The sequence below is a fragment of the Mastigoproctus giganteus genome, chromosome 3, assembly GCF_048544385.1.
Source record: "Mastigoproctus giganteus isolate SK-2022 chromosome 3, ASM4854438v1, whole genome shotgun sequence".
NCBI lineage: Eukaryota > Metazoa > Arthropoda > Arachnida > Uropygi > Thelyphonidae > Mastigoproctus > Mastigoproctus giganteus.
The window spans coordinates 170,251,716-170,273,911 of NC_143577.1; the positions used below are offsets into that span (position 1 = coordinate 170,251,716).

General features: G+C 37.1%; 1 protein-coding gene across 5 annotated transcripts in view; it reads right to left on the bottom strand.

Annotated features, from left to right (window-relative positions):
• Positions 1-22,196, bottom strand: part of Setd3 (SET domain containing 3) — a 397,353-nt gene that overhangs the window by 113,493 nt on the left and 261,664 nt on the right. For all 5 annotated transcript variants that reach the window (XM_090370760.1, XM_090370761.1, XM_090370757.1 and 2 more), the window contains exons 10-11: positions 21,253-21,367; positions 7,458-7,532 (exon numbers count right to left, since the gene is read on the bottom strand). In XM_090370760.1, the coding sequence (XP_090226886.1) occupies positions 7,458-7,532; positions 21,253-21,367 (190 nt within the window). The remainder of the gene's footprint in view (positions 1-7,457; positions 7,533-21,252; positions 21,368-22,196) is intronic.

Genomic DNA, 22,196 nt, shown 5'->3' on the forward strand with positions numbered 1-22,196 from the left:
TTCATCAGGACATAAAGGAAATGGAGCAGAGGTACCAGGGAAGGTGAAATACAAGCACGATGGCCGACTACTGCTGGTATTTAAAAAGAGAGAAACCTAACACTGTAGATAAAAGAAAAACGATTAAATGTTCTTTTCAAACAAAGAGACGAAGGTCTGATTAATGAAAGTTTCAGAATTTTGATTAATACTTGTTAGTATTTATGTATTTTTTGATATATGAAAATGTAATCCTATCAATTTGTCGTTACTAAATACAATAAGGTTATATACTTTCGTAAAAAACAATACTTTTTTATTTCGTAAATTGTGATGTATCTGGATGTGATAGAAAAAATCTAAGTCATATTTGAAATCACAGCAGTAGGACCTATTGAAATTCAAACCCCAGTAAACAAACTTAAATTTGTAAACTAGCATAATTAGCATTGGTAGTGGCATATAATGCAAGAACGCAAGCTTATACAGTGGCAGACAAAAAAGCTGCATCACCTTAAAAAAAGTAACTTTTTTAGTGAAAAGTATAAGATATTGTTTGATTATAGTCATTTTGTTTGTCACAAAACAAAGGTTACTGTGTCAGATAATGCTTCTACTGCACATCAGACAGTAATTGCAAGGTATTGCATCAGTCATTTCTATAAATACTGCATTGGAAGGGTATACACGCTCATTAGTATCCTGTTTTTGTGGAGGTGTAAGCATGGTCTATATGTTCAGTTGACACCAAGAAAAGAAGAAAAAAAAAAAAAAGCTGTTGCTCTGTCCCAGGACGGGCTTTCTACTTGTGCTATTGCTGATAAAATAGGCTACCACCAGTAATCAGTATTCCAGGTGCTGAAATTAAAGCATGAAACCAGTGATGTGAAGCGAAGACCTGGATCAGGCCACAAGAGAGTGACTATGCCTTCCCAAGATCGATATTTGAAATAGCTATACCTTCGTAATCACCATGCTAGTGCTCCCGATCTAAAACTGGACTTTGAAATGGCTTCTGGTGTTGAAACAAGTGCACAAACTATCCAAAGACAGCTTTCGGAATGTGGTCTACATGCCTATTGGCCCAAGAAGAAGCCTTTGTTGACTCAACAAATGAGGAAGAAGCAACATGCTTGGGCTAAAATGCATGTTTCATGGACAAAAGAGCAATGAGATACCGTCATCTTTCTCATGAATTGAAATTCAACCTGCATGGCTTGGATGGGAAGCGATATGTCAGAAGACAAAAATCGGAGGCATACCATCCTAACTGCATAACACGACTGTAAAGTTTCCCGCCGGTCAGATGGTCTGGAGATGCATAAAAAGCAAAGGAGTGAGGCGAATTAAGTTAATTAACAGAATGGTGAATGCAGAAACCTACACAGCTGTCTTGGAGGAGTGCCTGAAACCCGTTATTAGGAATCACCACACAGACGGCCAAAACTGCGTTGTCTTTGCCCCACTGGAGAATTACCTGAAGATCAGCATTTAAGGAATTGGTAGCAGATTTTCAAGAAGTTGAAGCTGATTGAGCAGGACAAGGTTTCTCAAAATGGAAAGTGGAATGCAATGTGCTATCATCGGCAAAACTATGGATAGGATTTCCAGTCAATGGAAGAAGGTCATTAATATACAAGGAAAAGAGTGGGGGAAAGAACTGTACCTTGGGGGACACCGGCATTAGTGGAGAAGTTAGAAGACAGAAAGCCATCTACCATCACTCTCAGTGAGCGATCAGAGAGAAAATTGGATAACCAATTACTAAAAACAGTTGGCAAACCATAAGATGGAAGCTTGTTTTGAAGACCTTTATGCCAAACACGATCAAAAGCCTTTGAGATGTCAAGAGCAACTACTTGTGGTTCACCAAACCTTTCTACTGAATTAGTCCATAAATGGGTAACATATGCCAGAATATCACCAGTGAATCGACACTGACAGAATCCATACTGGCGGTCGTTGATCAAACAGAAGGTTTCTAGGTAGTTTAAGAGTTGGCGGTTAATTGATTTCTCCATTACTTTAGAAAGAGTAGAAGTAATTGCAATGGGACGATAATTGGATGGGAGGGATTTGTCACCCTTTTTAGAAACTGGCTGGATATGAGCAAATTTCCAAGCAGAAGGAAAAACGCCTTTGGAATAAGAAAGTGAAAAAAGGCGGCAAAGAATATGAGTAAGTTCAGGGCACAGGTTTTGAGAACAAGTGGAGAAATACCATCAGGGCCTGGAGCTTTCTTAGCATCAAGATTCATCAAAATCCTTCTGATATCCTTTTGACGGAAGACCACAGGAAGCATTGAATGGAGTGTGTTGGGAATGGTGGGAGGTGTTTTACCAAGATCATTAATATATGAGCTGGAAGAAAAATGGGATACTAGCAGGTCAGCTTTATCCTTGGCTGAAGTGACAGCAGAACCATCTGGTTTGGAAACAGGTGGGAGCAGAGATGGGCAAAAGTTGCGGCCAATAGCTTTGGCAAGAGACCAGAATGCTCGGCTACCATTAGGGCAAGAAGCAAGTTTTCTACCCTTAGCCTGTTCAAACTCTAGTTTGGACTGATTAATATGACTGATAATTAATGCACAAGTACATGGAGGTTATACCCAGGATTACTAACAGTCCCACCATCGTGAAGGTGCAAGCAGAGGATTTGGCTGTCACAGACCGTCCGGACTTCGCCGAAATTGGGTCTGCTTGACTTGAGTGTCACCCGAATATCAGTTCCATGAGCATTTTAGACTCCCAGGTAGCAAGTGCAGCTTGTCTGGCATATCTGAGAGAATGTCTGTGACAACCTCAAGGACCAAATATGCACAATGTCCTTTAAAATAGTATTCACTGTTGAAGCAGCGAGACCTAATTCCCTTGCAATAGATGACAAACTTTGTCCTCCTTCATACTTCTTAATCATTTTCATCTTCATTTCTAAATCAATTTTGTTTCGTTTCCTGCCACTACCACCACTTGCACTTTTCATTGGTCGCTTTCCCTTCATCATTGTAATATGTAAATAGGAATCAAGAGAAGTTTCTGAAAATTTGTTTTTTATATGATCGAAGATTTCAGGGAAGGAGAACACATTTCACCATAATAGCGTAAAAACTCAAAGAATTGTATTATCGCAAATGCAATAGGATTGAATTTACTGCCCATTTATAATTAGATGCCCTAAGAGAAAAGCCCAATAAACTAGAAACTGCAAATTGTTTTCATTGTTTTATGGTCGTGACCTCCAGAAACATGCTTTAGAAAAATATCACAAAGGCATTCAAAATTGATTCTTATAATGGGAACATATGATAACGATGAAAGGGTAGTGCAATTTCTGTTATAAAAATAACCTTTTAGAGTGATAAATAGCTTAGTAATATAGCCAAATTTTCAACTTCCAAAGCCTTGGAACGAATTACAAAAAAAAAAAAAAAAAAAAAAAAAAAAAAAAGTGTTATTGGGTTCACATTATATTTTCAAGATCCCTCCATTTATTCCTATGGGATGCCAAATACGTTTCCATGATTTTTTATAAATTTGCACCGGCCGGCAAAAACTTATGTAAAATTGAATTTCCGTAAGTAGAGTATTATGTAAGTCAGGGAGTTCCTGTAGTTACACCAATGTTTTCCCTCGTTTTTCTCCCTTAAGGTGCAGTCATACCTCAAATAAATGCCAGTATTTCCAGTGGGCTCACATGGGCTCGCGAGAGTCCATTGTTATTTTTTTTGAAAATTTGAGAGCCCGTTGTTGAAATGATCATTTATTTTACAAATGAAATCCTAAATGGGCAATTATTGAGTATCCAGAGCTGAAACTAGGGTGGGTCGAACGAGGTCCCATTCGGGGCCACGTTTGCCCCACCGTAGTTTCGCATTTTAATGGCACAATCGATCGGTTATGTATTTTAAAATTGCTTCATTTTTGATTTAATTACTGTAGGACCTCTGCTTAACCAACTTCTTTATACCGAATTTTTTTTAAATTCCCCTTGGTAATTACATTTAAAATACAGTAGTTTCCGTAGAACGAAAATTATTTCCATGTAACAAACAGATTAGGACAGACAACTTTGTATGCATTGTTCTCACCTCTGGCCTTTAGGTAATTAGAAAGAGCGAATTAAGGGTGAAAAGGGATTACCATTCCACAACATTAGTGGTGACCGTAAAACTTACAGCCACATTCCGAGAAGTCGCGCTAGTCAATATGCTTTCCATGGCCAGTCAGAGGATTAAGAAGATACCCGACAATGGATAATTACCTCTGGTCAGCCTGTGTTGTGGTTCCCCTTTACTCCGACAAACAGGCGTATGTTTTTCGGAGAAGTGAGTGATCTATGCCTTCCAGTAAATTTCTCCTGTCTATGTTTACATGTTCACAGTAGCTGAATATCTGAGTGATTCTGATATTTTGCACAGTATTCAAAGAACCAGGGACAGTAGCAACGTAGGGGGGGGGAATTGAGGAAACTAAGATACAGAAATACCCCGAAGTTACGCGATAGGTGGGTCCGACGAAAATCGCGTAAGTCGGGGTACAACTTTGCATATAAATACATATAAATTTTGCTTAATTGGGACCAAGGACTAACAAAAACACTAGTTTAGAAGAAAAATATTAATAAAATTGCAGTTCTTTATACATATTAATACAAAATATGTATTAAAAAAAACAAATGACTTACGTAAAAAAGTTATTTCGATGTCGATGGCTTCATAAAATCTAACAAATTCGTCTGACGACACAGCGCGTTCTTTTTTTCATGCAGAATTTCTTCGTAGCAAGCTAATAATTTTTTCATTCCTTGCTTTGTAGCTATAACGTGTTCTTCGTTGGAGTCTATGTTTTCTAAAATTTTTAAGCCCTTTACAATTGAGCCCTTTTCAATTTTCAACCTGTTAAGTTTGCAATTGTCATGTGCTTTTCGCCGTTGCTTCATTTAGGCCTGTAGCACGTGCAATATCGCATGGTCTTTCATTTCGCTCAAAGCGTTTCACAATTTCATATTTTTTCTCTATCGACAGAGGTGGACTGGCCATAAGCCTTACCGGGGAAACCCCGGTGGGCCAGTGTGATTTTGGCCATAAACCATAGTATGAGGCCACTATAAATTTTCCCGGGTAAGAATTTTTGACCCAGTCCGCCTCTGTTTATCGATAATTGCTTTTTTTTTTTTTCTCTCTGAATCTGCAGTGTCTTCACCAGGATGCTTCCTTTTCACACCTTTTAATTAAGTATTTTACTCATTTTTAGGGAATAAAGCACAATTACAAAACGAGGAGGCACGCTTGATACGCATACACAAAGCTGCGCGCATGTAGCAACTGAATAAACAACACCAATAAGGCAGAGATACACTATTAACACCTCACATTTCTAGGGGTTACTACCATAAAACAATAAAAATCCAGTTGCGTTTCTGCTAGTGAAATCTGTTATAAACTGGTAGTAAACTCGATCTAATTGCATTTGCGATTATATCGATAGCTGGAATTGTGTTGGTTTTTACGTTATTATGGTGAAATGTGTTTCCCCTTCACTGATATAAAAAATATAAAAGCAGCAAAGTTGAATTTTGTTCATCTTTCGCTCTCATTCTCCGCCGTCGCACCGTATATCGATAATATATGAAAAACGACCTCGAAGATAGTGGGCGGCAGTGTTGCCAAACGAAAAAAATCAAGAACCGCGTAACTCCGAGTTCGCATAAGTCGGGGTATTACTGTATATATAAACTTTACGACGATGAAACGTTGACAGATTTTGAAACTTTGTTGAGCCTTTCACTGCGTATAAAATGTTCTAAAATATAATGGCATACAGGCAATACAGGATGACTGCTAAAGAACTTGATGTGGAAACTACAAAGATCGGTCGTACGTTCGGGCTACGAAGAGCAGCTTGTAGCTTGCGAATGGTAATTGCGAGTTAAGGGAATTATCCTGCATTGCGCAAAAATTTTGAATCAGAGGCCGCCGTAGCCCAGTGGTCAGGCGCGCGAGTGCATAAATATATCGTGCCCTGGGGTGAAGTGGAAGGTTTTTTTTTTTTTTTTTGGCTGATGCTGCATAAGCTTGCTTTCTTGCATCATATGCCTCTACTAATGCTAATGATTTTTCTTGGTTTGGACTAAAACTAATGTCTTTGTCAGACATGCTCTGTGATTTTATATAAACAATAATATCAGCACAAAAATACTGTTAATTATTCGTGGTATAATTGTTTTTTTTTTTTCATATGTATTATTTGTGCTCTCTTCCCTATCCCCCCCCAACATGTGAGAAGGGCAAGCTGCATCTCATGACTGCTCTCTCATTGTTTATTTGTATTTTTATTACTGTAAACCATTGACATATTTATCAAACAATTTGTTGCAGTGTATGGTCACATTACTGACATAGCAATTGGCAATCATCTGTTTAGAACTATAAAAGCCCATATTAACGGTTAGTTTCTTGCACTCTTTTATAACTTTTAACTTATATATCCAGCTCATCTAATTCAATACCCTTTGGAGGGCTGTCATATCACTTATGAAAGGACAGTATATTTTAGCTTGAAGGAGAATATTATCTGGAGAGGGCAGTGTATTATACCTTGAAGAATATTATCTGTAGATGAACAAGTGTACAGTTTTTCAGAGGTCAGTCAATAGCTAAAAAAAAAAAAAAAAAAAAAAAAAAAACTAAAGAATAATTTGAAATATTTCCTATTATTCTTAACATAAAATACTAATTAGGAAATTATCAACGCTTTAAAAACAAGGATAAAATTTAACTTACTTCTTTCTATACTCTTATTGTTTAAAAATATTTTTCTAATCCTTTATAATATGTAATACTAAATGGAAATACAATCAGTTGGCCTACTCTAATTTGGTATAAGAATTAATCTCACCTTTTTTTTTAATTAAGTGGATGTGATATCAGTACCTTTGGTTTCAAAGATAAACTTCATAATTGCTTAGTAAATACTACCTTACCTGAATACTAAAGTATAACATCCTAAAATAGTAGGGAATTAACTGTTTCAGTGTAATAAAAAAAAATTGGCCGAGCCACAGTTTATAGTTTCAGTATGAGCTAATGTGTGCCTGTGCACACATTGTAGTTTCAGAATGTGCTAATGTGTGCAATCAAGCAGAGTAAAAGGCTGTCATAGTTAAAAGCAAGATGACTGTTAGCAATTGGAGTGTAAGCACCTCTTGCTCTGCAACTGAGTGTTTAGTGAGTTATTCCAGAACTGCTGTTGTGAAAGTAAACTGAATCAGCTGTTACAAGCAAAGCTATGGGAAACAAAATAGATGTATTGAATAAGAGAAAGATGGAATGTTAGGCACATGTCAACAAGCAATATACTAAACATTTCAGATCCATTTCTTGCAGGAAAATACAGCGTACTGTAATGTTGGGTTATAATAACAAATTTTCAGTAGCTCAGACTTAAAAGAAATATATTTAAATTATTAGGTCTTCTTACCTCTTGCCTTTCTTCCACTGTTTTCATTGAGAAGCACTGGATACAGTCTTTCTCTAATGAGTAATCTGTTGATAACTATAAGCAAAAAAAGTATGGTATAACTAAACACAGATAAAACGTACATTCAGAGAGTAATGATCAATCATTCTAATTATGAGGACAATTACAGAAATAAAAACACGCCCTACTTTTCACTGTCACTTTCATTGATTTTTTTTTTTTTTTTGAGTATACCTGCAAAAGTGTTATTAGGAAGATGTTTTACACTCAAGAAAACTGCTGCAAATTAAGACTGTGGAACTTATTTATACCTTGGGTAGGACACTTTCATTTTTAAATATAAACAAAAATCACAGAAGGCTTAGGAGAATATTATTATGCCAGTGTGTGAAGTCTGGATCCAAAAGTACCAGCAGTTCAATGTCAGATTTTCTTTCCTCTAAACTTGATGTTTTCAGTGTCTCAGGTAGCAAGAGATTCTGTGATGTGATATAGATCTTCATACCTAACAGTAAATCTCTCTCCTCTCAATTGCTGGAGTAAATGAGAGATGAAATAAATTTTCCACAAAACTCTCAATAAGTGTCAGGATTGTTAACATATTTGTAAGATATGCTGATAAAAAGTTCAAATGGTATCTATTTGAAAATGAAAACATATGCTTTATTCATCACATAATTCAGCAAAAAATTCAAATGGTCAACTGTACTACACTGTTTGACAAAATTAACAGAACACGTGGTGTAACTCATGCAACGTGCAATGAAACAGGACAAAATTTGGTACTGTGGTGTACCATAGAAAAATGATGAAATGAAGAGACAGTGAGAAACTTCAGACAGGTAAAAGGGACATTTATAGTGGTTGTATAAGAATTACCAAAAACGAAACATTAAAGTCATCGATACAAGGTGCTCGAAAATATGGTTACATGACATCAGCGCAGCCTATTTTTTAAATTTTTAAATTTAAATAGGCTGATGTCATATGGTTACATGACTCAGCCTATTTTTTAAATTTAGCTAATGATTGTGTAAGTTACGACATGCTACTCACACCACTATTGTATAGAAATTTCAGAGCAAATATTGTAGCATGTAACTAGTACTGCAGAACTGAAGGGTTTTAATTGTAATAAATAAGTAGAGTGAAGGTTTTAATCACCTTTTGGCATATGCTAAGGATATAATGAATTTAATATTGTGATCTTTACAGAATAGCATAACTTGATAGCATATATCTCGAACTTGACAGTGTAAAGTATAACATAAAACTGCAGTGGCAGACAAAAAACTGCATCACCTTTGAATTTTGCAAATAATGTGTTTTGCACTGCATTGTGGGTTGCAGAAATGTTCTAAATGCATTTGTTAGATGGGATATATATCTCTGTGAATGAAAGACTCCACCTGATATATCTAATTGCCATAAATATCTTCCCAATGGGTAAAATGCATAATTAATGGAAATATGAGAAATGGCAATCATGACAACAAAACATACATTTTATTGCATTTATGTGTACAAACTGAAATGATAAGTTAATGTAATAATATTATGTACTGTAAACAAAAAAATAAGTCCTTAAGCTGCAATTACAGCCTTGTAACGATCTAGCATAGAGTTAAATAAACTTCTGGATATATGATTGCCCAATTTTGTGTTACCACACCCTTACAATGCTTTCCTGCAGCTGAATCTTACTTGTTGGCTTCTTCTGAGCAATTTTAGACAACATTATGTACCAGCAATTTTCAATAGGGTTCAAATCTGCACTGTTGCTGGGTCAGTCCAACACTGTAAAGCCAGCATTTCTGAGGTATGACTGCATCTTAAGGGAGAAAAACCAGAGAAAATATTGGTGTAAGTACGTTTTAAGCCTTGTGAGAGAGGAAGACAAATTCATCATTAAATCTAAATAGCATAAAACTTACCAATTTTGCTGTGTGGCAAGGTGCTGAATCCTGTTAAAAAATGTAGTTTTGGATATCTGTGTGGTGATCCCTAATAACGGGTTTCAGGCACTCCTCCAAGATAGCAGTGTAGGTTTCTGCATTCACCGTTCCATTAATAAACTTAATTCGCCTGTTATGCATCCCCAGACCATCTGACTGGTGGGGAACTTTACAGTCGGTGTTATGCAGTCAGGATGATATGCCTCCGATTTTTGTCTTCTGACATATCGCTTCTCATCTGAACCATACAGGTTGAATTTCGATTCGTCAGAAAATATGGTGTCCCATTGCTCTTTTGTACATAAAACATGCATTTTAGCCCAAGCAAGTCGCTCCTTCCTCATTTGTTGGGTCAACAAAACTTCCTCTTGGACTGATAGGCATGCAGACCACATTCTGAATGCCGTCTTTGGATAGTTCATGCACTTGTGTCGACACCAGAGGCCATCTCAAAGTCCAGTTTTAGATCAGGAGCAGTAGCATGGCGATTACGAAGGCATAGCCATTTCAAATATCGATCTTGGGAAGGCATAGTCACTCTCTTAAGGCCTGATCCAGGTCTTCTCTTCACATCACTGGTTTCATGCTTTAATTTCAGCACCCGGGATACTGTTGACAGCCTATTTTATCAGTGATAGCATGCATAGAAAGCCCTTCCTGGGACAGAGCAACAGCTACACTTTTTTTTCTTGGTGTCAACTGAACATATGGAGCCATGCTTACGCCTCCACAAAACAGGATACTAATGAGTATGTATACCCTTCTAACGGTGTATTTATAGAAATGGCTAATACAATACCTTGCAATTACTGTCTGATGTAATACCTTTGCTTTGGAACAAACAAATGACTGTAATCAAACAATATCTTATACGTTTCACTACAAAATGTTACTTTCTTTAAGGTGATGCAGTTTTTTTTCCCCCAACTGTAGACAGTGTAATATGTATCACTGCATTAGCTTAGTATAGTATTGTATAGTCAAGCGTAGTATAGTACAGTCAATTAATCAATTAAATTTATTAACCATATAAATTTCCATTGTTAATTAATTAAATCATATTTAAACAGAAATCATGCCCCAGACTAGAGCAGCAAAACAACGTTCACAAAGTAGCGGGAGTGCTGCCGCTCGGGGAAGAACCGAAAGGGGCGATTCTCCAATGCATCAGAGCCTAAAATGTGCAACTTGTCAAATGTTTGCAGACTTTCTGGAACAGGTCATGATCTAGCCAAGGATGATGTTTTTGTGTATGCTAGGTGGAGAGATTATTACTGCCATAATCGCACCAACTCAGCATTTTGATAGGCATCTATTAGAGTTTGAAGAGTAGGATAGATGCCCTTGAGGGAATTAAAATGGGGCCCATCAAGCTCTGAGCTGTCCAACTCAATGCCAAAGCTAACTCTTGTGCACCAGACAACACAGCAGCAATCTTCGGGGAAGAATGCGCTGGTCCCACATGAGCTAGTAATTGTCGGTGACTATTGTTAGGGAGATGGGAAATATATTGTGCATAAAGGATAGGTGGAAACAGGACCAGTGTATGTCTACTAAGGGCAAAATGATAAGCAATCAATAACAAAGAACATGACACACACACAAATTGCAAGTAACCCAATACGCGCAAGTGAGAACGGAGTAACGAGTTACAAAGCTTTAAAAATAGGAATGAAGAGCTGAAAATTAATTTTTTTTATATGATTGAAGATTTCATGGAAGCGTAAACACATTTCACGATAATAACCCACAGAATTCCAACTGTCGGTATTATCGCAAATTCAGTAAGATCGAGTTTACTGTCAGTTTATGATAGATTTCAACAGAAAAGCCCAATAAACAGGTGACTGCTAATTGTTTTATTGGTTGTGACCTCCAGAATTTTGACGGAACCACGTGGTACCATCGGAGACAATTGTAGAGTAATCTCTAGTGCTGCGGTCTCCTGTCCTGCTTAAATGGCATGCCGTCCCAATTAAGCGAAGTAAACCCTGGCTATTTTCTCGATTGGTTTCTGTTTTTTTAAGATTTGCCCCATTTAACCAGTGGACCAAATAACCAGAATCCACTATAAGATAGTCTGTAACCAACTCACAAAGGAGGTTAGGCAAGTGACGGCAGATTATGAGAAATACTTGGCAAAGGATGCAAAGAAAAACAGCAAAGATTGCTTTACTTATGCAAACTCTAGAAGGAAGGGGATGAATAAGATTGGTCCAATTGATATTGACAGTTCAATTGTTGATGAACCTGCTGAGGTAGCTTACAAACTGAATGAATATTTTGCATCTACATTCAGACATGAGGAAATCTGTGTGAAGTGGAAGCCAGAAGCTTATCAAACTCTGGCAGGGAGTTAAATAATTTTGTAATAACTGAGAGCAAAGTGGAGAAGAAATTGTTCAAATTGAACATAAGAAAAGCACCTAGGGTGGATGGGATCTATCCAGTTATATTAAAGGAGGCAGCAAAGGAAGTAAGCAAACTCTTAGTCATAATTATGAAAGCACAGGGAAGTCCTCGTGGACTGGAGATGTGCAAATGTACACCCAATTCACAAAGGGGGGGGATCAAAGGGTGACACGACTAATTACAGATCTGTTAATTTAACTTCTGTTTCAGGAAAAATAATAGAGTTAGAGAAGGTTAAAGAAGCAATGCAGGACCATCAAAATTGATTGGATACTATGATGTGGTCACAAAGGAACTGGATGCTAAAAATAATTTTGATATCATATACTTGGGTTTTAGGAAAGCTTTTGATGCTGTTGCACATGGAAGACTACTGTACAAATTTGAGCAGTATGGAATTAAGGACAAGTTGCTACAATGGCTCAGGCATGGTTGAGTGGGAGACGACAGAGTGGTAATCATTGGACATAGCTCTTTTGGACTAATTTTATTAATGGATTCCCTCAGGGTTTGGTGTTGGGCCCATTGTTGTTTTCTGTATTTCTCAATGATACTGATGAAGACATATATCATGGTTAAGTTTGCAGACAATATTAATTTTGGCAGGGTTGTTAATGACAGTACACTACTGCAACAGGATCTAGAAAAGTTGAGGAGATGGGCTGAGAGGTGGTAACTGAAGTTTAACATTGACAAATGAAAAGTACTGCACATGGGTAGCAGTAATCCCAGAGTAATATACCAACTGGGTGGTACTACACTCAGGATAGTGGAGAATTAAAAGGACGTGGGGTAATTGTGCAGTCGGATATGAAGTTTTCTGAGCAGTGCAGACAGGCTGCAAGGGTATCTCTGCGTCTTGTCTAACATATATAGAAATTTTGCTAGCAGGGATAAGGAGGTGATTGTTCCATTGTATAAGGCAATGGTCAGGTCACACCTTGAGTACCACGTGCAGGTCTGGAGGCCTCATTTTAGGGAGGATGTTGAGCTGCTGGAATGAGTACAGAGAAGGGCAATGAGATTGGTGAGTGGAATAAAGATTTGCTGTTACCAAGAAAGACTTAAGTTCTGCAAATTGCACCATCTGGAGACTGCACCCGCTAGGTGATCTAAATGAGGTGTATAAGGCATTGAATAGTTTGAGCAAGCTGAATGCTGACGGAATTCTTCTTCTTGCTCAGATTACTCACCTGAGTGGACACCAATTCAAATTGAGAAAAGACAATTGTAGAATAGATGTGGAAATTTGCCTTTAGCCAGCAGTGGTTGATAGTTGGAACAAACTTCCATCTGTCAACGTGGTGGTCGAAAACTTAAATAAGTTCAAGGCAGAACCAGACAAGCATTTGGAGTGAATGGATGGGTGAAATGCGAATTTTTTTTTTTTTTTTTTGGCTGATGCTTTCTTGCATCATATGCTAATGCTAATATAAGGGTGTCTATAAGATTCTGTCGCAACAAATCCTATTCTTCCCCCAGCACAGACCTTAGCTCACCAAATGACTGAGGAGTTGGCTGTCAGCATGCAATGTAACATCCAAGGGCATTCCATACATGTTCAATTGAATTTAAATCTGGGGATCGTGCTGGCTGCGGCAGTCATTTGATATCTTCAGTTTTAAGATATTCCTCCACCACTTCAAATCTATGTACAGTGGCACTTTCATGCATTAAAAAATAATTCTGGGTCAACTGCACCCTAAAATGTTACACATAGGATGGTTCAAGGATCTGTTCTTGGTACCTCTGTACAGTAACGGCACCCCTATCAAAAAGATAAAGAGGGGTCCAGCTATGGGTACTAGTAGGATATTTTGTAAGGTGGTGCATATGGGAATAAAATTTTTTTTGTTCACCAAATTTTTTAATACATGCAATATATTACATTTCAATAAATTAATGAAATCGTTAAAAATTGTGTATTAGTTTGAAATCCAAAGGTGGTGCACTTGCACCTTGCTGTCAGCACCCATGGGTGCGACTGTTGATCATAATTCTGTCCCACACAACTGCCTCCATTGTAATTGCTCCTTTCTCTGACATTGGAGGGATGGTACTCCATTCCTCATTGTCTCCAGATGAAATAACATCTAGAATCTGTTTGTCAGCTAAAACTGCTCTCATCAGAGAACAGAACTGTACCCCATCTGTCAGGGCTCTAAGTCACATTTTCATGGCACCAGTTTCGATGAGCTCTGCAGTAGCTAATGGGATACAAACAACTGGCTTCCATGCATAGAGCCCACCTGAATTGAGCCTTCTTAACACAGTCCAGTTGAAAATGTTTTCACCTGTGGCTGCAGCAACCTCAAGAGAAAGTTTACGACAGGACATCATATAGTTCTGTCTTGCTGTTAGAGCCACATAGCAATCTGTTCTGGTTGACATAGCTCTCAGATGACCTTGGCCAGCTTTTCTTATAATGGTTCCTGTCTCCTGAAACTGCTTTTATAGTGCCAAGACAACACTAATGTGACACATTAAGCCACCTTGCCAACTCCGTCTGCGACTGCCCAGCTTCAAAGTCATCCAAAGGCCTGCCATCTCAAAAAATTATCTATATGATGATGACTTGCCATCCATGTGGATATCCCACTGAGCAACGAAAAAACAGAAATGAAGTGATGTGGTCACAACCCGTGTTTTCATAGGCATGGATAATTTGCATAATGAGTGGTTCTGTAAGGTAGTAGATCGATTTCTGTTGGATACTTGGAATTTGATGCCAGGATGCTTATCATATTAAATATTCTCCGTCAGCTACACTGTTCGCAATAAAATATTCATGAAAACCATTTTGTTCTGTTAATTTTATCAAGCAGTGTAGTAGCAAACAAAAGAGTAATTAAGACTAAAATGACTATGCAGTGCACATATTATTTTGTTCTTTTGATCCACAGAGCTTCATGCATGGCATGCATTCTTTTGGCAAAAGGGATGTTCGAAGTCAGTTATTTTGATGGTTTGTCCATTAAAAGATTTTGGTTTCACTATCATAATCACCATAAAAACAAACAACCTGAAATCATCTAGTGTTATACAAAGCAGAAAAATCATTTTTGTAGAAAGAAAAGATACTACTGATACAAACGCATCGCCAAGAATCTTCTTAATTCATATTCCAAATATATATGGTCTCAAGTTCTAACCTTGATCATGTGTCTATTCCCATCTACAATCTTCTAAGCCCGACTAACTTTTCATAACAGAATCTCAAATACTCGCTTTACTATGTTCTAATGAATTCATCATCATCATTCAAATATTTTATACCCAATGGGCAGGGCCGTACTTACATGTTCAAGGCCTGAGGCACGGGCACAAAATTATTTTGAGGCCCCTGAACTTCATGACTAAATAACTTTTCGTGTTGAAATGTTGATAAGAGCTTCTTTAATTTTTTTATATCCTCATTTCAATGCTGATACTGAATCTGATCTGGCTGACCATGGCATGTAACTGATTCATTTTAATGTAAATGAATTTATCGATAAACAATTTTTGTTAATATATTGCATCATCTTATTCTTGGGCTTCTAGATTCCATTCAAAAGAGGACAGTTAGGTTAATTAATGGCTATAATACTGTATGCTGATATTCAGTCAAAGCCCTACATAAATTTTTCCAGGCATTGAATCCAGTTAGAAATTTTTAATGAGATCGAAAATAATTTGTGAATGAAACGATACACTGACTTACGAGTGTCAGAAAAAATTAACCAAAAATTATTTTTTACAGTTAATTAAATTAATTAATTATAAAAAATAAAAATATATAAAAATGGCAAACCATTTTCAGGAAAGTAAGTTATAATTAATTAATATTACATCTAGCAACATATTCAATACAGTTAATTTAAAAGCTGGTACAGGAACAATTTAAAAGAAAGAAAATTGCTTTTACTTCATTTCATATAAAAATTTGCTGCTATTATGATTAATGCATTTTTAAATATTAAATTCTTTTAATTACTGCTTCATTTAATTCATTGTTTATTGACAATTTAAAAATTTTAATTCAAAGTAATAATACAACTGATAATAATATTGATTCAACATAAAAAATTACATAAGTCAGTACACCTGAATCAATTCCTATTTTAAGAGCAAGAAACCAAAAAGCTTTCAATAAAGGAAACGTATACCACAGCCACAATAGATAACAAAACATTACATAGGTGTGATATTTAAATTTGCTGTTACAACAGAATCAAAATTACAACACTACTTTCAAAGATATATATTTACTTCAATGTGTGCACTCTTAAGTGTCACACACTGAAGTAAATCAACTGCTAAATTAAACTAAATTTTACATCTTTTGAGGCTTATACAGATTCTCAAATCCATGGGTGGTCCAATTAAAATGTTTCCATAAAACAAATAAAATTTTCATATAATGAACAGCTTTCGAGAGACTTGGGTATGCATTGTTTGCAAATCTGGCCTTCAGGCAATAGAGCTGCTGCTGTAGAACGCATGAATTAATAGCTAAAGAAATTAACATCCCACAATTTAGTGGTGTCTGTAACAACTGCCTCTCTCAGCTGCTTCCTTGTGTCCATAGCCAGGGGAAAAGATTATTATTATTATTATTATTATTAGCCATATGGTGCAAGGAGGCCTGAGGCTTATGCTGCACCAGCCAAAGTGGCGCCTCCGTAGCCAGGTGGGAAGGAGCAGCAGTGCGTAGCACACGCTTCTTGATTAGACCGGGGTTTGAGCCTGTCACCACCAAATACGGAGGATGCGGAAAGGTCGGGGAATGACCACCGCATATTCCGGAGCAATATGGCCTTATTTGCTAATGCTCCTAAAAACCAAATAACAAACAAACAAACAGCACCAGCCAAAAAAAAAAAGAAAAAAATTTCTGAATTACCCCAATAGAGAGAGAGAAGTAGAAGGGAATCACCAAGAAAGAGCCAGGTGGGAAGGAGCAGCAGTGCGTAGTACACGCTTCTTGATTAGACCGAGGTTCGAGCTCGTCACCACCAAATACGGAGGATGCGGAAAGCTCAGGGAATGACCACCGCATATCCCGAAGCAATATGGCCTTAGTTGCTAATGCTCCTAAAAACCAAACAACAAACCAAGAAAGAGAAGAATGATGATATCCAAATTAAGGCATATTCCCGACACAGACAATATGCTGTGGTCAACCTGTTCTATCGTAAGCACCCTATTAGAGAATTAAGAGAGAATGATTTTCCTTTATTCTGGAAATTAATCTGTTCTTTCACAGAAATGAATTATCAACACTTTCAGTAAATTTCACCTGTCTCTGTTTACATGGTAGGTACAAATAGGCCCTAGTTTGGACCAGAGTGTTAAAAAAAAAAAAAGAAACCGCTTTAAAAATTTGAGATTACACAGGCCCTGCAAGGTCCCTACAGTGAGACCCGAGGCTAGCACCTCATGTGCCTGTTCATAAGTGCAGCTCTGCCAATGGGTGTGTAGATTGCTATGCAATCCTTCTAAACCTAGGGTAATCAATCTACAGCATGCATGCCACTTGTGGCTTGCAAAGTTCTTAGAGGCTGTCTATCAGTGTGAAATAAAATACATAAATTATACAGCACCTAGTTTAAAAATCAAAACTTAAGTTACACATATAGCAAAACTTTTAATAGTATGTGTCCTGTCATAGCCCAAATGTGTCACAATTTTGATATATAATCATTGTTTTCCCTCTAATTTCTTTTCACTACACATATTGATATACGTGGCCAATGAAAATATAAGTATTAATTATTATTAGCCATATGGTGCAAGGAAGCCTGAGACTTTTGCTGCAACAGCCAAAAAAATTTCTGAGGAGTTACCCTGTGTGTGTGAGAGAGAGAGAGAGAGAGAGAGAGAGAGAGAGAGAGAGAGAGAGAGAGAGAGAGAGAGAGAGAGAGAGAGAACAAGAGTCAGAGGTAAAAGGAAATCACCAAGAAAGAGAAGAATGGTAGTATCCAGCTCAGGACCCTGGGTGTGCCAAGCCCATACTCACCAGATGTGAGCACCTAATATATATATAATTAAAATTTGTATTAGCATTAAGAGTGGCAAATGATGCAAGAAGGCAAGCTAATACAGCACAGCCAAAAAAAGAAAAGCCAACACCCATATCATCTTTAACAGCTTGTCTAGTTCTTTGAATTTATTCAAACTACTCAACTCTACTACAGTAGATAGGAATTTGTTCCAGCAATCAACCACCCACTGGTAAAGGAAAATTTTTACACAACACAACTATACTACAACCATCCTTCCTCACTTTGAATTTATGCCCCCTCATATATAGCCTGACCAGTCATAATCATGAGGGTAGCACATATGTCACATGCTTTGATGCTTCATGGTGTAGTTTTCATTTCCCTGTTATTTTTGTTTACTATGTTTTTTTTTTAATGTCTAAACCAGTGAGTGGTTTTCAAATAATGCACATTTTATTTTTTCAGAAATGTCAAATGTCTGGAAGCCCTGAATGATGAACAAAGGATCTAGAACAAAGTCTAACGTATTTGAATACTTTATGGTCAATGAAGATAATAAATACTATATTTACACATGTCAAGTGAATGACACTGATGACAAGATTTTGAGTTGTGGAGCAAAAATTAGTAAACCTTTGATCAATAAGACCAATGTTTCAACAAGAGCATTCAATTTGAAGTGTCATATGAAGCTGTCATATAAGTCGTAATCATCCTGAAGTGCTTAAGGGTATAGAAAAGAAAGAGACTCAAGCTTAATAAGCCAAGCACTTCTACTTTTTCATCATCAAATACAGGCTGACCTCAATTAACTCGTCCCGCGAGCGAATCGTGCAAAATGGAAATGTGTTAATCGAACATAATAATCAATAGAAAAAATTATAATTGGTCCTTGACCTTCAGGAATGTCCATAAAGAATTTTAAAAATACCTTGTAAATAACTTTTGAACCGTATACCATGTAAAAGATAATGAAAATAATTATGGAATTAAATATTTATTGCATAAAACAGTGATTCCCAAAGTGTGTGGTGTGGAATATTTTAAATTTGAGGGAAACACAGTGATACTCGACATCTGTCAGACACCGTGCGAACTACTAGCGCGAGGTAGTTCACAGTTTCAACATTTCTTATTGTTGTTTGGACCTAACTACTTAATAAACGGAACTGTTAGTTATTTCTTTTGGTCTAGGTGCACCCTAATTTGGACCAGAGTGTTAAAAAAAAAAAAAAAAAAAAAAAAAAGAAACCGCTTTAAAAATTTGAGATTACACAGGCCCTGCAAGGTCCACCCCCCCCCCTACAGTGAGACCCGAGGCTAGCACCTCACGTCAAAAAATTACTGAGACACTAGGGCACCATGAACAGAGAAAGTTTGGGAACCTCTGACATAAAATAAAATAAAATGAAGAAACAATTTGTTACGGAAATATTTCAAATATTTGAATATTTGATAAAGGGATGGTTTAGTGGGAAAAGACAGAGTGGTAATCAATGGACACTGCTCATTGTGGACTAATGTTATTAGTGGAGTCCCTCAGGGTTCAGTATTGGGTCCATTATTGTTTTCTGTATTTATGAATGATATTGATGATGGTATATCAAGCTTAATGTCCAAGTTTGCAGATGATACAAAGGTTGGCAGGGTTGTTAAGGACACTAATGACAGTACGCTGCTGCAACAGGATCTAGAAAAGTTGAGCAGATCGGATGAGAGGTGGCAAATGAAGTTTAACATTGACAAATATAAAGTACTACATATGGGAAGCAGCAACCCCAGAGTGACATATCAACTCTGTGGTACTACACTGACAGTGGTAGAGAACGATAAGGACCTGGGGGTAATTGTGCAGGCAGATATGAAGTTTTCTGAGCAGTGCAGACGGTCTGCAAGAGTAGCTCATAGTGTCTTGTCAACGATATACAGGAATTTTTCTAGCAGGGAAAAGGAGGTGATTATCCCCTTATATAAGGCAGTGATCAGGCTTTTTTTTTTTTTTTTTTTTTTTTGATTTGGTAGTTGTTGGCGCATCGGCTTCTGTGGCCATGTTGCACCTCCCAAGGTTTTTGCAGTACTTTGATCCAAGCCCGAGGCGGGAATCGAACCCACGACCTTTGGGTTGCCAGGCAGGTACTTTACCCACTCGGCTAGCCCAGTCAGCCCAGTGATCAGGCCACACCTTGAGTACTGAATACAGGTCTGGAGGCCTCATTTTAAGAAGGATATAGAGCTGTTGGAACAAGTACAGAGAAGGACAACAAGATTAGTGAATGGAACAAAGGGTTGCTCTTACGAAGAAAGGCTTAAATTTTGCAAATTACAGTGTCTGGAGACTAGGCACCTGCGAGGTAATCTGATTGAGGTGTATAAAGCCTTGAATGGTTTGGGCATGCTCAATGCTGATGGAATTCTTCCTCTTGCTCAGAATAATCACCTGAGAGGGCATAAATTCAAATTGAGGAAAGACAGATGTGCGGAAGTTTGCCTTTGGGCAGCGGGTGGTTGGTTGGTGGAACAGACTTCCATCCTTTTTTGTGGAAGTTGATAGCCTAAATAAGTTTAAGGCTGAGCTGGACAGGTACTTGGAATGAATGGAGGGGTGAAATGGGAGCGTGTTTTTTTTTTTTTGGCTGATGCTGCATAAGCTTGCTTTCATGCATCATATGCCTCTACTGATGCTAATATGTTCATGCAAATGTAACCAGAGACAGATACAATTATAAGGCTTCTCTCCTGTTTATCCTTTCTGTACGCATTGTACTCCTCAAATTCCAATTATGCATTTCTTATATCTGTGTGATACCATGTCTCTGATATCCCAACAATATCTGCCTTTGTTGTTATGACCAGCACCTGTTCATCAAATTTATTTACTACTAAACTCCTAGAATTTGTGCATATGCAAGTATACATGCATCTGTTCTTACTCTTAGCCTAACACAGCCCATGTATTTACCTGTCCCACGATGACTCCCAGCAGTCTTTGAAATACCCAGCACCCTGTTTAATAGGCTGCTGCTCATTCCAATAGAAGTAGTGCAAGAATCACTTTCACCTCTGCCTGTGGCTACTGTTAATCTATTAGTCTGTGACTTCCACCAATTATTATAAACATTAATAATATATGCTCTCAATAACTATGCCTCATCCCCATTTCAACTAATTTATATTTGTTCGTGTTTTTACTTATGGAGTTTCATCTTATTATGTTAACTGATAAATTTTTTGCACCCAAACAAATTTCAAGAAATATAAAGAAATTTTGATTTGTTAGTAAGAACAACTAAAACCTTCTTGATTTTGTTACAAGTCTAAATGATAACAATGATAATAATTTAGCAACTACATAAAAACATATATAATAAAAATAAAAATACAATAATGGAAAGGCTGATGTAATAAAAAATAAATTATCTAATGGAATATTCTGTGTACTACCTTCCCATTAGAGTGATTACACATATCCCATAAAGGTATTAATGCACTTATCATTGTAGATCCATCTAATGCTGGTATTAAATTTTGCCTTGTCATTACAATGGATACTGCCCACCTGTAATGAGTAAATTTTAAAATAAATGATAAAGTAAATATATGGTGATTGAAAAATCAGTACCTATTTTTAAAAATATATATATTTTAGTGATATTATGGAATGTAATCATGCAATGTTTTTTAGATAATTTTATACTCTGCACTTGACAAATACTGAAATCTCAAAATAAGCACCAGCACTGTCAATAACCTTTCTCAGATTGAGAAAGGTAAATTTTCCACTGAACATGAAAAAAAAGGTTCAAAGAATGCTGCTAGTCACATCTCGTGCACTTCCCTCCAGTTCATCAATAGCGCTTCACTTTCTGAGTAAACTTTTGAACTATCAGTTCCCCAGGCTTCAGATCCATCTTTCAGGTAAATTAATGGCAAGCTTTACTTTTTATCTGGTTATCAGCAGTGATTCTTCATGCATTAAGAATCTGCAGTTAAAAGACCCAATGGGTGGCAGTGATCACAGTGTTCTGATGTGGAAATTACTTAAGGACAACTACTGTCAAGGGTAAAAGGAAAGACATTTGCTTTCATAAGGGTGACTACAGTATTCTCAGAGAGTTTTTAAATTCTGTGCAGTGGGACCAGAACCAACTGATGATGTTACCAACTTCATATTGATCAAATTCTCAATGGGAAGCAGTCAGGGAAATAATCAGAGAAGCTACCAGGCCTTTCATGCCAACTAAGAAATACCGTTCAAGGCTTAGAGCTAATTGTATATCTAATGAACTGATGAGACCTTTGGCAGGGAAAAAAAAATGCATGAGATTGTTTGTTTGTTTGTTTGTTTGAGGATGCATACGCCAAAATGCATGGGATGCATCTAAATT